This window comes from Vanderwaltozyma polyspora, genomic scaffold, assembly GCF_000150035.1.
Source record: "Vanderwaltozyma polyspora DSM 70294 KpolScaffold1006 genomic scaffold, whole genome shotgun sequence".
Taxonomy (NCBI): domain Eukaryota; kingdom Fungi; phylum Ascomycota; class Saccharomycetes; order Saccharomycetales; family Saccharomycetaceae; genus Vanderwaltozyma; species Vanderwaltozyma polyspora.
Window position 1 is genome coordinate 50,228 of NW_001834620.1, and position 13,642 is coordinate 63,869.

The 13,642-nt window shown below is 30.5% G+C and overlaps 4 protein-coding genes and 1 pseudogene across 4 annotated transcripts; 2 read left to right on the top strand and 3 right to left on the bottom strand.

Annotated features, from left to right (window-relative positions):
• Positions 1–2,192: 2,192 nt before the first annotated feature.
• YCK3 (casein kinase YCK3) lies at positions 2,193–3,815 on the top strand (the record flags this gene model as incomplete). The annotated part of the gene is made up of 1 exon (XM_001643425.1): positions 2,193–3,815. The coding sequence occupies one exon, from the start codon at positions 2,193–2,195 to the stop codon at positions 3,813–3,815; it is 1,623 nt and encodes a 540-aa protein (XP_001643475.1).
• Positions 3,816–4,092: 277 nt separating this feature from the next.
• DSE1 (Dse1p) lies at positions 4,093–5,706 on the bottom strand (the record flags this gene model as incomplete). The annotated part of the gene is made up of 1 exon (XM_001643426.1): positions 4,093–5,706. The coding sequence occupies one exon, from the start codon at positions 5,704–5,706 to the stop codon at positions 4,093–4,095; it is 1,614 nt and encodes a 537-aa protein (XP_001643476.1).
• Positions 5,707–7,177: 1,471 nt separating this feature from the next.
• Positions 7,178–8,575, top strand: Kpol_1006p16 (uncharacterized protein; the record flags this gene model as incomplete). Its single annotated transcript, XM_001643427.1, has 1 exon — positions 7,178–8,575. One exon carries the CDS (start codon positions 7,178–7,180, stop codon positions 8,573–8,575), a length of 1,398 nt encoding a protein of 465 aa, XP_001643477.1.
• Positions 8,576–8,739: 164 nt separating this feature from the next.
• Positions 8,740–9,201, bottom strand: TIF11 (translation initiation complex factor eIF1A; the record flags this gene model as incomplete). Its single annotated transcript, XM_001643428.1, has 1 exon — positions 8,740–9,201. The coding sequence occupies one exon, from the start codon at positions 9,199–9,201 to the stop codon at positions 8,740–8,742; it is 462 nt and encodes a 153-aa protein (XP_001643478.1).
• A 719-nt stretch (positions 9,202–9,920) lies between these two features.
• Kpol_1006p18pseudo lies at positions 9,921–13,182 on the bottom strand (annotated as a pseudogene).
• Between the last annotated feature and the right edge of the window lie 460 nt (positions 13,183–13,642).

Sequence of the window (13,642 nt, forward strand, 5' to 3'; positions counted from 1 at the left end):
TAATTTCACAAATTGTTCGGGTCATTGGAATATTTTTCCGCTTTAGGGGGATGGCCAAATATAAAAGGCTGAATTTGGTTCAATTTTGAAACCGGGGGGAGGTTTTGCTAACCCAAATAATGGAATTTATAAATACCTTAAATTTTTGTTTCAAACCTTTTGGTAGAAACCGTGAGAATCCCTTTTTAAATACTGATTCCTATTTAAAATTTAAATTCCTTAATCCTTTTAAAAACGGAAAAGGGCAGTTTGTAGGTATTCCCATGTTTTTTATCTATGGGATAGTCTAAAATTATCCTTTATTGTACCAAAATAAATAAGGGTTATAAAATGGATTTAGGAGGAATTAAAAGNCAAAGGTGGGAACAGATTGCCTAAAAATTTGTCCTTTTTATACCTTCCTCAAAAAAAAAAAAGTCAAAAATTAATCATTGCTTTCTTTTTACTCCAATTTTCTTTCTTGTTGTTTTTGTGGAAAGAGGACAACGACAAAAAATTGACACAAAAACAAACAAAACAACAACAAGTGGATCATTCGTTTATATGACTTTCAGATTGCTTCTCATATCTTGGGGAGGGAAGAAGAGAAGAAAATAAGAAACAGTTTAGCCGCTGTGGTCAGCTGACCGAGAATGGTAATATTGTTCCATATAAAAGACAGTTATACTATTTATAAAGAAAAGAATGATAAGCTAACCTCGTTAGCAATTCTTAAATTCTTTGTGGTTTATCCTCAAAGATACTAATTATCTTTTATTAAGTGTATTGCATTGTATACTATTTCATTGGTAAAGTATCAGTAAGAGCAATAATTATTATGCTACATTAACTTGTATTATATCAGAAAGCAGATGATTGGAGAACTGGGCTATAAAGATTCCTGAGCACTTGTAAGGGCCCAATGCATTATGTAGAATATGACTGCCAATGACGAATAAAATTCTCAATTGAAAAAATTATTCTATTACTAGAATATTTGGGGAGGGAGGGGGGATCATATTTCTTATTGAACCCTCAAGACATCAGAATACAAAATGTATCATATTATGTATTATCTTTTATTCAGTTCAATTCAACAGCGAAAACTATACTATATTTAAAGCTTAATGGGTAAAATGAATCAGACTAAAGTATTCCTCAGATTAAATATCTGAATACATTGCTATGGTGTGACAACAATAAAAAAATAAAAGGGTGTTCCTTTATCTGTACTACATCGTTGAACTTTTAGCCGCTGAAATGATAAGACGCCCCAGCAAAGATTAAAACCAATGTAAATGTAATTGATCAAAAAAATTAAGAGCACGTGATTGCCGGGTAATCACAAAGACATCAGTCATTGTTTACGATTGTACGTCATTTCTATTGGGTACATCAAATTTCCAAAATACAATAAAATAAAATGCAATAAAATAAAATAAAAAAAATAATGGTTAATTTAAAGTGTATCGATAACTATATTTCTCCATCTTTACAAGATTTTTCAAACAACAAAGATATTATTTAATTAATAGTGAAGCTGTTCTGTTGTAGAATTAGCCTTTTCTAGAGTTCTTTTTTTTTATTATAATTTTATTGCATTTTTATTTTGCTGTTAGAAAGAATTCTAAGAAATTCCTGACACGAGAAAACATAAATCCGGCTAAGTTGTGAGTCTTTTGTAAAAAAAAAAAAAAAATTACAGAAGATTAATATTCAATATTGTTTGTTTCTACTTAGAACAACTAAATTTGAGTAAAACAAGTTTAGTGTTTATAAAAAGGTATATTATACTTTTGGCTATACATACCACCGAATTTAAAAGGCTCTCAGAGACGGTGGTTGTATGTGTATGTCTATGATTTTAAACTTCAATATACTTTTTTGAATTTTTCTCTTTGGATTTATTGGAGGTACCTTATTTTATTCTTTAATTGAGGACAAAGCCTGAGAAAATATTGAAATTATAAAATCTTATTGTAAACCGAAACTTTGGGTGGTTAGTTTGCATCTGTATATTCGTATTTTGGTTCATACTTAAAAAGCCCTTTTTGATATTGCATTAACAGTGGACATTCCCTTTAATTTTGAGTTAGTTTTTTTTTTCAAGAGAAAGAAATTAAAATAATAAAAAAATAATAGTTGCTTTGTTGCTGTTAACACTTCCCTTCATTTTTTTTCTATTTCATTTTTCGCATAATTAATAAATTATAATGGCTCAACGATCGTCTCATCAACAACATATTGTGGGGATTCATTACGCTGTGGGGCCAAAAATTGGTGAAGGTTCATTTGGTGTCATTTTCGAAGGTGAAAATATCTTAAATAAAGACAATGATAATAATGGCCAACAACAATTGAATCAACCAGTCGCAATCAAGTTTGAACCACGTCGTTCAGATGCTCCACAATTACGAGATGAATTTAGAGCTTACAGAATTTTAAATGGTTGCGCAGGAATTCCTCATGCGTATTATTTCGGTCAAGAAGGTATGCACAATGTATTAATTATTGATCTTTTAGGTCCATCTTTGGAAGATTTATTTGAGTGGTGTGGAAGAAAATTCTCCATAAAGACTACTTGTCTAGTGGCAAAGCAAATGATTCAAAGAGTTAAAACCATTCATGACCATGACCTTATCTATAGAGACATTAAGCCCGATAATTTCTTAATTTCAGAATATCAACGTTTATTGCCGGGGGGTAAAGTTATCAAGTCTTCTGCTACTTCTGCAAATGGTGATCCAAATTTAATTTACATGGTGGATTTTGGTATGGCCAAACAATATAGAGATCCAAGGACGAAGCAACATATCCCTTATAGAGAAAGGAAATCTTTAAGTGGTACTGCAAGATACATGTCAATAAATACGCATTTTGGTAGAGAACAATCAAGAAGAGATGATTTAGAATCATTAGGTCATGTATTCTTTTATTTTTTAAAGGGATCCTTGCCATGGCAAGGTTTAAAAGCTCCGAATAATAAATTGAAATATGAAAAAATTGGTTTGACCAAACAGAAGCTGGATCCTGAGGAACTATTAACGGATTCGATACCTCAACAGTTTGCAACATATTTGAAGTATGTTAGAGGTTTGAGGTTTAATGAAGACCCTGATTATAATTATCTAATATCATTAATGGACGAAGTCCTTGTGAATTGTGATAAAGATCAAAATTACGATTGGATGGAACTGAACAATGGGAGAGGTTGGGACATAACGATAAATAATAGAACTAATCTTCATGGTTATGGTAATCCTACACCTAGAAATAATCATCAGAATAATATAAATAACATTAACAATAACAATAATGGAAGCAATTATAATAACAATACTGCAACAAATATTAACATCAATCAATCATCATCAAATATTAAAACCATATCACAGAATAATCGACATCAGCAGCATCAAAAACTTACGATTTCAAATAATTCTAAGCAGCAACAGGGAAGATTTTCTTCAAGCTTAGAACCTTCAACATCTTCAAACACCAGAAAACTCGTCAAAACATCAGCTACCACTTATGAATCTAGAAGTAACAGTAATAATAATAAAGATAATGTTGGTGGTGAATTTACCAGGCGTAATACTGAACCTTTCTCTAATGATGAGACAAATGTGAATAGTTCTACAAAGTTATTGCATAAAAATATTGATAGTAATGTTAATTACAATATAAGGTCCAATGATGGCTTGGAGGGTAGTGGTAAAATGATGCAATATCAGAGCATTAATTTGTATCATCAACAACAGGAATCTCTGGAAGATGATTCTAATAGTAGTTCAAATGAAGGCATATTGTACAAATTATGCTGTGGATGTTGTTAATTTTTGCATTTTTATTATATAACCAGTTATGAAAAATTTAATAAGATATGATTTTAATGTGTGACATATATTTGTAAATAGATAATTAATAGTAAAAATTCTTGTTATCTAAAATGATTCGATTTTTTAAAAAAATTTAATGTTTTTGTTAAGGATTATTGGGGTTAGAATAGAACTATTGTGTTTGTAATTGTAATATTAAAAAATTTATGTCTAAATGTAAATATTAAAATAAGTATGTGTGTTTGTATATAATTTAGTTTATTGGTATTATTAATTAATTGTTATAAATTGTGGAACCACTTAATGCAAGTTTGTTGATAGAATATAGGCTATCTGAGTGATGATGTTCATAAGTCGAATTTTGATCCGTTAAAGTTGAAGCAGAATTCTTATTTGAGTCATTTCTATAAAAGACTTTTTGGGTATCATTTTTTTCAGTTGAATCATTCAAAGTTGAATCAGAATGTAATTCATCATTGTAGTTTATATTTTGAAGGAATGAACATTGAATATTTTTAATTTGATGCAGGCCCAGTTCATTATTTTTTAATGTTAATAGAGAGCCATCATTTAAAGGGTTCATTAAATAATTAGAATGAATAAAATTTGAATTATAATTTGAATTACCAGAATTTCCATTAACAATAATATTACCACATTCATAGACGTCATTTATTAAATTTTCATTAAATTCTTGTACAATTGTATTAAAACCTTGTGAAAGTATACAATTTTTCATTGATTTAAAATTTGTTAGATCCCAAGAGATAATATTATTTTGATCATCATTTGTGAATAGAGTTTTCTGATTCTTTTTTTCAGATTGATTAAATGATAAAGATTGAATATAGCCCTTTTTCGGATCAATATTTAGAACCGGTGAGAAATCAGTCGATCTAATATCCCAAATTTTTACAGTATCATGAATAGTATTTGCAATATGATAATTATCAATCCAAATACAATCTAATGAATTAACATTTGAATTTTTACTTTCATGATTTCTTAAATTAGGTGAATATTGATTTGAAATCAAATTATTTGGCTTATCGGTATTATTAGAACGTAAATCTAACAAGGATAAACCAGAAGGACCAAAATTTGAACCTGATAAAGCTAATAAATTTTTGTTTTCATGTTTTGCAACAGAACCCAAACCTTGGAAAGATTGTAAAAATATTGGTTTTTTCCTATTTTCTAAATTATAAATGAATATTGAATCATTTATAATGGAAATAAAATTATTATTAAAATTCAAAATTTTTCTGATTGGGAAGCAATCTGTTTTATTTAATGACTTTAAATAAGTTTTATGATTATAATTCTTTAAAATAGTTGCATTCCCATTTTCCAATGAAGTCTTAATTAAATTAATATTACCATTTGAATCACCGGATAAAATATATTTACTGTCGCTTTCTTCTTGTAGAGTGCCCCTACTGCTTTCAATATTAAAATCAGTAAAAGTCGAAATTAAATTATTGTCTTTTGGTAAGTTAACTTTTTGCAAATTAAATAATTTTTCATTCATAATTTTTAAAATTGATAGATTACTATTATTTGAAATTAGTATATTATTAAATTGATCAACTGATAAAGAATTGTTGTATTGATCAATTGACGCGATGTCAGTACTATTATTATTATTATTATTATTATTAAATTGGTAATAATTTGAGTACAGTTTTTTGGTAGTATAGTAGTCGTTAAATTGATCAGAACATTTTCTTAAAATATCTTTGTTGGTTGTATTTGCGCTAGATGTATTAAACAAAACATTTTTTTTCTTCAACCTTAATTCGTTTCGTTTTGGAATGCTGATAGCGTTGTTCCTAAATAAGTTTATAGGTTGATGGTACAATAAGTTGTTGTTAATAGTGTCCGCCATTTATATAAAAATTATTGCAGTATGATTTATTATAAAAGATTTGTAGTAATATGCTTGATTTACTGACGTATTTTACGAACAGAATAATTATTTACACAAAGAAAAATGCAAATATCACAAATGTATAGTAATTAGAAACAAATAATTACATCGTTATACAAAGATATGACCTTATTTATATATAATTTTAACAATGGATGAAATAGTTGTTATGAATCTTGCCAGCAATTGTTTATATGCTGGGTTATAAATGTTTATATGTTTTTATTTACATTTAAACAATCAATCTTCTATTGTTTGTATACATTTTACAATCTAAATAAACTTTACGGTTATGGAAACCAGTAATAAACAAACCGAAGTGCAGCATAACAACAAAAAAATCTGGTGTGAGACCAAGACAAAGGAGCGCACGCTCTATTTATCCGTTGTTTCTTAATTTAGTAACAATAACAACAGAAACAGACAGTAAAGAAAAAGAAAAAGAAAAGAGAAAACAATTCGTCGCAAGTTTTCCCGCAAACTTAGACCACGTGAATAAAACGTGACCATATAGAGGAGTTAGCGTAATAGTCTCTAATTTCAAGAAATGGACAGCATGTATAAGGTACAAAATATTACCTTTCTTCAGTTACTTTACACTCAACAATTACAATTAATATATATGCATATATAAACTGAATAGCGGTGTAAACAATAAATATCTTTGGGGTACTATATATGTCACTTCATATTACAAGGCAATCCTACATTGCCGAGCAACTAACTAAAAATATTACCAGTGTGACACTTATTAAACTCCCACCTTGTGTTTTGTTAGATAGTCCCCTGTTATTTCTCAAGATACATTATATATTAAATCTAGGAAATTGTTTCCCCATTGTATTTCTCAATTTAACAAATTGTATATATACATTGAATGCAGAGAATACATTATTTCAATATATTCTGATATTTTATATCAACCTAGGCGTTGACATTAAAAGCTACAATCCTAGAGACTAAGGTTATTGTTATTCCCAATACGATTTATTATACACAAAACTGTTTAGCAATATATTGTTTGTTAGGTATTAATCATTATCAACTCCATAACTTCTTGTGTCAGGAAGTTTTACTATTGCATACTCCTGATAAAAACATTTATCCAACAATTAGAGACCATTAAAAAAATATATGAAATTGAAATTACCAAGTGAAGTGAAAGTAAAAGTTTGTACATAATTATATATATTTAATCTTGTTTCATACTATATTTAGCATAAAGATCGATCTTATCCTTAAACAGCACTATTACCATTATGTGCATCGAATTTAACTAGATCTTACGACATATTTTATTCAACGACACAGACGTATTTTATATAACGATAATTAAAACCATCATTGTTATCAAAATAATAATAATAATAATAATAACAATAAAAAAATTAGTAACAATATTATTAACTGTATTAGAACTTGCTAAATAATGACAATACTTAACGAAGAAGTTCATGTTAAAGATGTTACAAATTTAAAAGAACCAAAACCTATCTCGGAAGAGCTTAATATAGAAACGAAAGTAGAGTTAGTTAGTTTATTAAAGGATATCAATTCTATTGTTGATGAAATTGATAAAGGAATATTTAAAAAATTTTACGTCCCAGACATAGAATATTGTTATAAAATTGAAGATAATAGGGAACTTTACAGTCCAGCAATTATATTTTGCTCACTTTTCAATCTTCTTTGGAGTCATGGACTAAACTACGAAAGTGACGTTCTGTTACTTGGACTTTCTGATAAAATTCACAATTACCTAGTAAATATCACTGATGGAACTATAATGGAAATTGGTTGTTATTGGTTGACTAACTTCCACACAGTGGATAGATATATGAATGAGAGACTGGAATTGTTACTGAATGTGAATAACAAATCAAATGATAATAATATAGACGACGAGAGTTATAAAGAGGAATTGTTCATATACACGACAAGAAAGAGACAATGTGAGCTTATATGCACTGATATATATAATATTTGGACAGAAAAAATATGTGTCATCATTAGTAATTTATTGCATCCTCCAACCTTTTTTATCGAAACAATGCCCGATTTAAATGGCAATTTCGATGAATACATACCAAAGATGTTTGAATCTGATGTGATGAGAGCTTTGGATAATGTTTTGGTATTTTTTGATCAGGTTTTCTGGAGAATGAAGTGTCTAAATTTGGAAGACACAGTGGCCGAAAAGACATTAAAAACTTTATTAAATTATTTTGATAAAATTTGCTTCAATGGTCTTGTAACTTCCCCAGGATTATTTTTAGAGAACCGTTCAGTTTCTTTTAATTATAATTTAAATAAATTTTGTCAGTACATTGAGAAATATGAATTAACCGAATTCGAACCATTTCCATATTTGTATGAGATTAAAAGACTATTAGACCTCACTAAGACCGAACTAGCAAATGCTACTGATTGTCTACAATTAGCTCCAAAATTAACTTCGATCCAAATCCAATCAATTCTATGTAAAAACATTTTTGAGGACATTAAAAACCCTTCATTGATGAAGTTCTTAAAGAAGAGCACCAAAAGGGGACCCGATGAAAAGCCTGTTATAGAAGAGCTATTAATAAGCATTGATCATAAAAATGTTGATTATCCTTTTATTAACAATTCTTTGGATACATTAAACATTAATGAGATATTTATGCCAACATTACTAAAGATTCCAATAATTGAAAAGATAATGACTTTATACAAACCTTCAAATAAAATCAAGCATTGCAATATTGGATCCAACGAATTGAAATTAGAGAAAACAAGCTCAAATGATAGCTTCAAAATTGAAGATTTTATTGAGTTCAAAGATTAATTTGTAAAACTTTTTTTTAAATTTGATATGTAAGTAAAATATACAGAATATCTATATTAGTTTTCCTTCAATATATAAAGAGATATATTAAGTAGTTCGATTCTTTTTTTGAAATTGGTCTTGAGTGTTATTTTAAATGATTTTCTTTCTAATGTTAATTTAGATTAAATGTCATCGATATCGAATTCAGAATCTTCCTCTTCATCTTCATCTTCATCAGCATTACCGAATTCGAAGTTAACATCTTCATCGGATTCGAAACCAAAGTTATCAGTTTCGTTAATCTTAGCGTTTTCTGGTAATTCACCTTGACTCTTCAAAGTTCTAGCTTCATCCAAGTTGTACTTGTGAACAACATCACATTGATCATCTTGGAAATCTCTTAAAGAAACCAAAATAATATCACCTTGACCCATCCATACTCTCTTTCTCAACTTACCTCTAATATGGGCCATTCTCTTAACACCATCAAAACAAGTAGCTTCAACTCTACCATTACCTAACATTTTGGTAATTTGAGCATACTCTTGACCTTCTTCTTTGTAGTACAACTCACGTTTTGGACCATCGGTCTCGTTCTTTCCTCTTCTACCTTTCTTACCACCTTTAGTGTTCTTCTTACCCATGATGAAGTATTATTTTGGTCTGCTGTTGCTCTTGAACCTGAATCTAATACAAAAATCGAATCAAATGTAACCGTATTTCAAATATTAATGTCCTTTATTCAAATTATTATAGTTGGTGTGTTCTCTTTCATTCATTCATTATTTGACAAAATTTTGATGTTTGGACAAAATTTCAAGATGCCCATCCGTTAATAATGATATGATGGTGTAATGAAATATATGATGATGTAATGAGATATGATCTTTAAGTGACAGCGATGTGATTTTTATATCATTTGAATAACTAATTTCCATGTTATTAATTGAAATTGTTACCAATACAATATACAAGTAACAAATAAATGTGTAACAATTTCTTATATAATGGATCTTGTCCTTTGCAATTTTTTGAACCTTTTCTTTTGAGGACCGTTAAAAAATAAATAATTAAAAAGAAAAAAGATAGAAGGAAAATTTAATTTACTGTCATTTAGGTTCATTGGAAATGAAAAATTAGGAATCTATTAAGATGTTGCATAAAAAAACTACTTGTATATAAATGAGTACGTCAAAATGGAAATCATGGCATGTGTTTACTTAACAAAAAAACAAAAAAAGAACACATAAAAATCTATCTCCGGATTATGATTGCTTTGAACAATCTTTATTAAAAGGAAAAACCAAACAAAGGCGAAATAATTTATTGGAAATGAAATAAAATGCAAGAATCGAATGAAAATCTATGCCCCTTCATCTCCTGTTAATTTTTCGAATACCTCAGTTGCCAATCTTGGCAATATGTGACAAAATCGTAAATAATTCATTAGAACCGTCAATATGCTCTTTGGCGAAGGTAGAAGGGCACTACCCCCATATACTATACTGTGTCCGTAGCTTAGTCTAGATTCCGAAACTTCATTCTTAATCATTTGGAATAATGGTTCAATTACTGGTGATGATGAACCTGTAATCATTAAAAAGTCTACTGGGCTTTGAGATGATGCTCCAGAATTGAAAAACTCAGAACGTTGGTTAGCAGGGTGCATCATTGAAGCATTTTGAGAACCTGGCATCGATGAATTAGAATCATTTGAGTTTGTTGAACTGTTGTAAAATTTCAACAAGAATTGAGCTGCAGAACTAGACAAGCCCATTTGTTGGACAAATACAATATTCTTATGAATATAGGCATGAATACCCCTATCACCAAACAATGTGTTAATATGAGTAATTGCTTCACCAACAACACTTGCTACACGATCTTGGTCTTCCGCATTTTCAGTGTGAAATCTGATCATGGAATCTGCAATCTTGTAGTAAGAACCTGGCAATCTTTCAACTTTATCGTCAAAAATTTTTACAACTTCACTTTTCCATCCGACTTCCTCGACAATATTATACCACGAGTTGTTTAATCTAACATAAGCACCGTTTTCTGCAATCAATCCAATATTGACAACACGGCTGTATAAACTTTCTAAAGTAGTCTTCGAGAAACTGTTCAAAACATAAACAATATTTTTGGTAGAAAGTTCGTTCAAAATTGAAATCATCCTGGCGGTTGGTGGTTCAGATAACTTGAAAATAAACATACGTTTTTGAGAAGCTTTACAATCTCTGTAGATTCTTTCTGAAGAAACGTAGAATACTCTCGAAATTTCTTGATTAAATTCCCAGGAATTATTGATATTTTGTAATGAATTAGAAATCCAATTATCAGAATCATTAATGATGATACTCTTCATCATTTGCTTCCAACGACGTCTCTTCTCTTCAAATGACATCTCCAAAGCTTTCTTGATATTTTCAGAAACATTTTTAATGTCCCATGGATTAATCAATAATGCTCCCTTTTTCAAAACATCTGCACTACCAGTGAATTCTGACAATAGAAGTGGAGAATTCTTATCTTCAGAGCATGCAATGAATTCATGACAGGTCAAGTTCATACCCTCTCTAAAAGCATCGACAAAGAATAAATCAGCTTCACAGTTAATTGCCAAATATTGTTCAAAATCAAGATCTTGGTGTAAGAATGCTACCGGCTGCGTGGTACTGATGTTGGATGAAAGAGAGTTTATTCTATCTACAATTACCATGATCTGGCGTTCCAGTTCAGAATCCTTCCCTGTTCCCAAACAGATTTGAATCAAGACAACATTTTCGATATATTCAGGATTATCTCTTAAAAATCTTTCATAAGCAAGCATTTTCTTATCCAAACCACGCGTACGGTCGAATTGATCACGTCCAACAATTAAGTTCTTTCCCTTCCATCTTTCTCTTATTAATTGACGCCATTGTAAAGTCTTTTCATTCATAATTCTTTGGTTTGTATTAAAGACATCAATACCCAATTGGTGAACAATTTAACGGAAATAATCTTACCCTTATATTTCAATCCATCTTCACCTGATATCAGCCATTAGTATTCTATTGAAGTTTGAAGAAAATGTCTTGCATTTTCTTTTGTTTGAAAGCCAACACAACTAGCACCAATAATCCATTTCAAAATCTTTCTTCTTTGAGCAAAACATCTAAATACCTCACTACTGGGAAGGATACAGGTAAGAAGAACCCAATTTTGGCTGAAGGTAGTGCTTTTCTAACCATTCCAGGTACCAACATTAAGTGATAATCATGAATCCAAATTGTATCACCATCATTATAAAGATCAATAATTTTATCAGCAAATTGTTGGTTTAATCTTTGGTAGTGACTCCAAGAATGATCCTCAAACGCCTTTGAATTTGGATTATCTGGAATTTGGTAATGTAGTGTAGGCCATAAAATCTGTTTACAGAAGTTCTTATAAGCACCCTTAAATGTGATATCATCGGTTATAACAGCTTCTGCTCTATATTCCCTACTCAATGCATCTGAAATGTTCGTAACAATATCAGAAGGAACTTCATCTGTTGGAATACCCATTGTACCAACCCAAGTAAAAGGTTCTGTTACAGTTTTTTCAAAGCTTGCAGTTTCAACAGCATTCTTTAATGCACCATTACCTTTTGTCCCTGGTACAATTTTCCATGGCACTTGGCTAAACAATTCACGAGAACTTCTTAACAATGAAGCCCTTAACTTAGCATTATTAGAATAACCACCAAATCTAGGAACATTGTATTTAACCTTGGCATCACTCTCCAGATCTGAATCAGCATCATTAGAATCTTCATGATCTGATTCCATAATTACATTATCAATGGAGCTGGTTGATAGTTCATCGTCGAAGGCTGAATGAGAGTACTTCAAGTTCGAAGATAAAGTATGTTTAGCACTTCCTGAAATAGGAATTCTCTTCATTGCTGGTAATGCCGCCTGCTGTTGATGCTGCTGTCTTACTTTTGCAAAATTCACAACTGCCGAGTTCACATCAGGTACAATTTTAGATTTTGGGGTAATAACTGTACTCTTTGGGGAAGCGGATTGATACCTTGAGTGTCCCTCTAAGGAACTTTGAGAACCACCCTTATTCATTACTGACTGGTATAATAATGACTTGTTAACACTCTTTAACAAAGAAGAAGCAGAATCATTATTTACAGGATTCAAAGGTAATTGATGATGTTCAGAACCTGGAATTGGAGAAGATACAACTGAAAAGGAAGGTGATTCTTTTTGATCACCCAACTGTCCAGAAGACAAAAAGAAATCATCCACAGAAGCATTCTTATTTTTACCCATTTGATTTATAGTAGGAGTGCCTGCTGCAGTAGCATTAGCAGTTAAATTTTCCAAAAAATCTTCAGCTGATACGACATCCAAGGCTAAATCTTTCTTTGACAGTTCAGGATGGCTATCTTGAGAGCTTACATCAGGAGGTTGGAAAGGAGAACTTGAATGCACTGAAGAACTGCGTTTCACCTTAGCACTTTCATTCGGAGAATTGACTTTAACCAATTGAGAATCTAACAACTCAGCAGTTTGACCTTCACTAGCATTCAACTCAAATTGAGGTTGGTATGGCAAAAATAACGAAGCCACAATAATCGCCATGAGTTACTTCAATTTACAAAATATTTATCTTATTAATAGCTTACCAAGTATATAATGCAACCTTGGATACCACCTACTTTATAATTGCCATGGCAACAGTAATTTCAAAATAACTCAGCTAATTGTCCAATTAAATAGACTAACATAATTTTTTACTAGATGGGACCGTCAATTGATAACATGTCCTACAAATCGTTTATTAACAATTTGGGTGGTAAATCCAAATATTCACAGTCGGGGGGGGGTCATTTGATACTTTAAGGGGCGAATTTAACCGCTTGCCATTCACAAAACCCCTTGGTCGGGCAATTTTTCCAAAGATTATAAAACAACCATTTCTTTAAGGGTATCCCCTTAGGGCTAAACCAACCTTGGTGTTTCATGGCCGGTTTTCCTTAAAATTGTGTGGAAAAATAATTTTGGGGGGGGCCCTCTAACGGCTAATCTTTTAAAAGTCCGA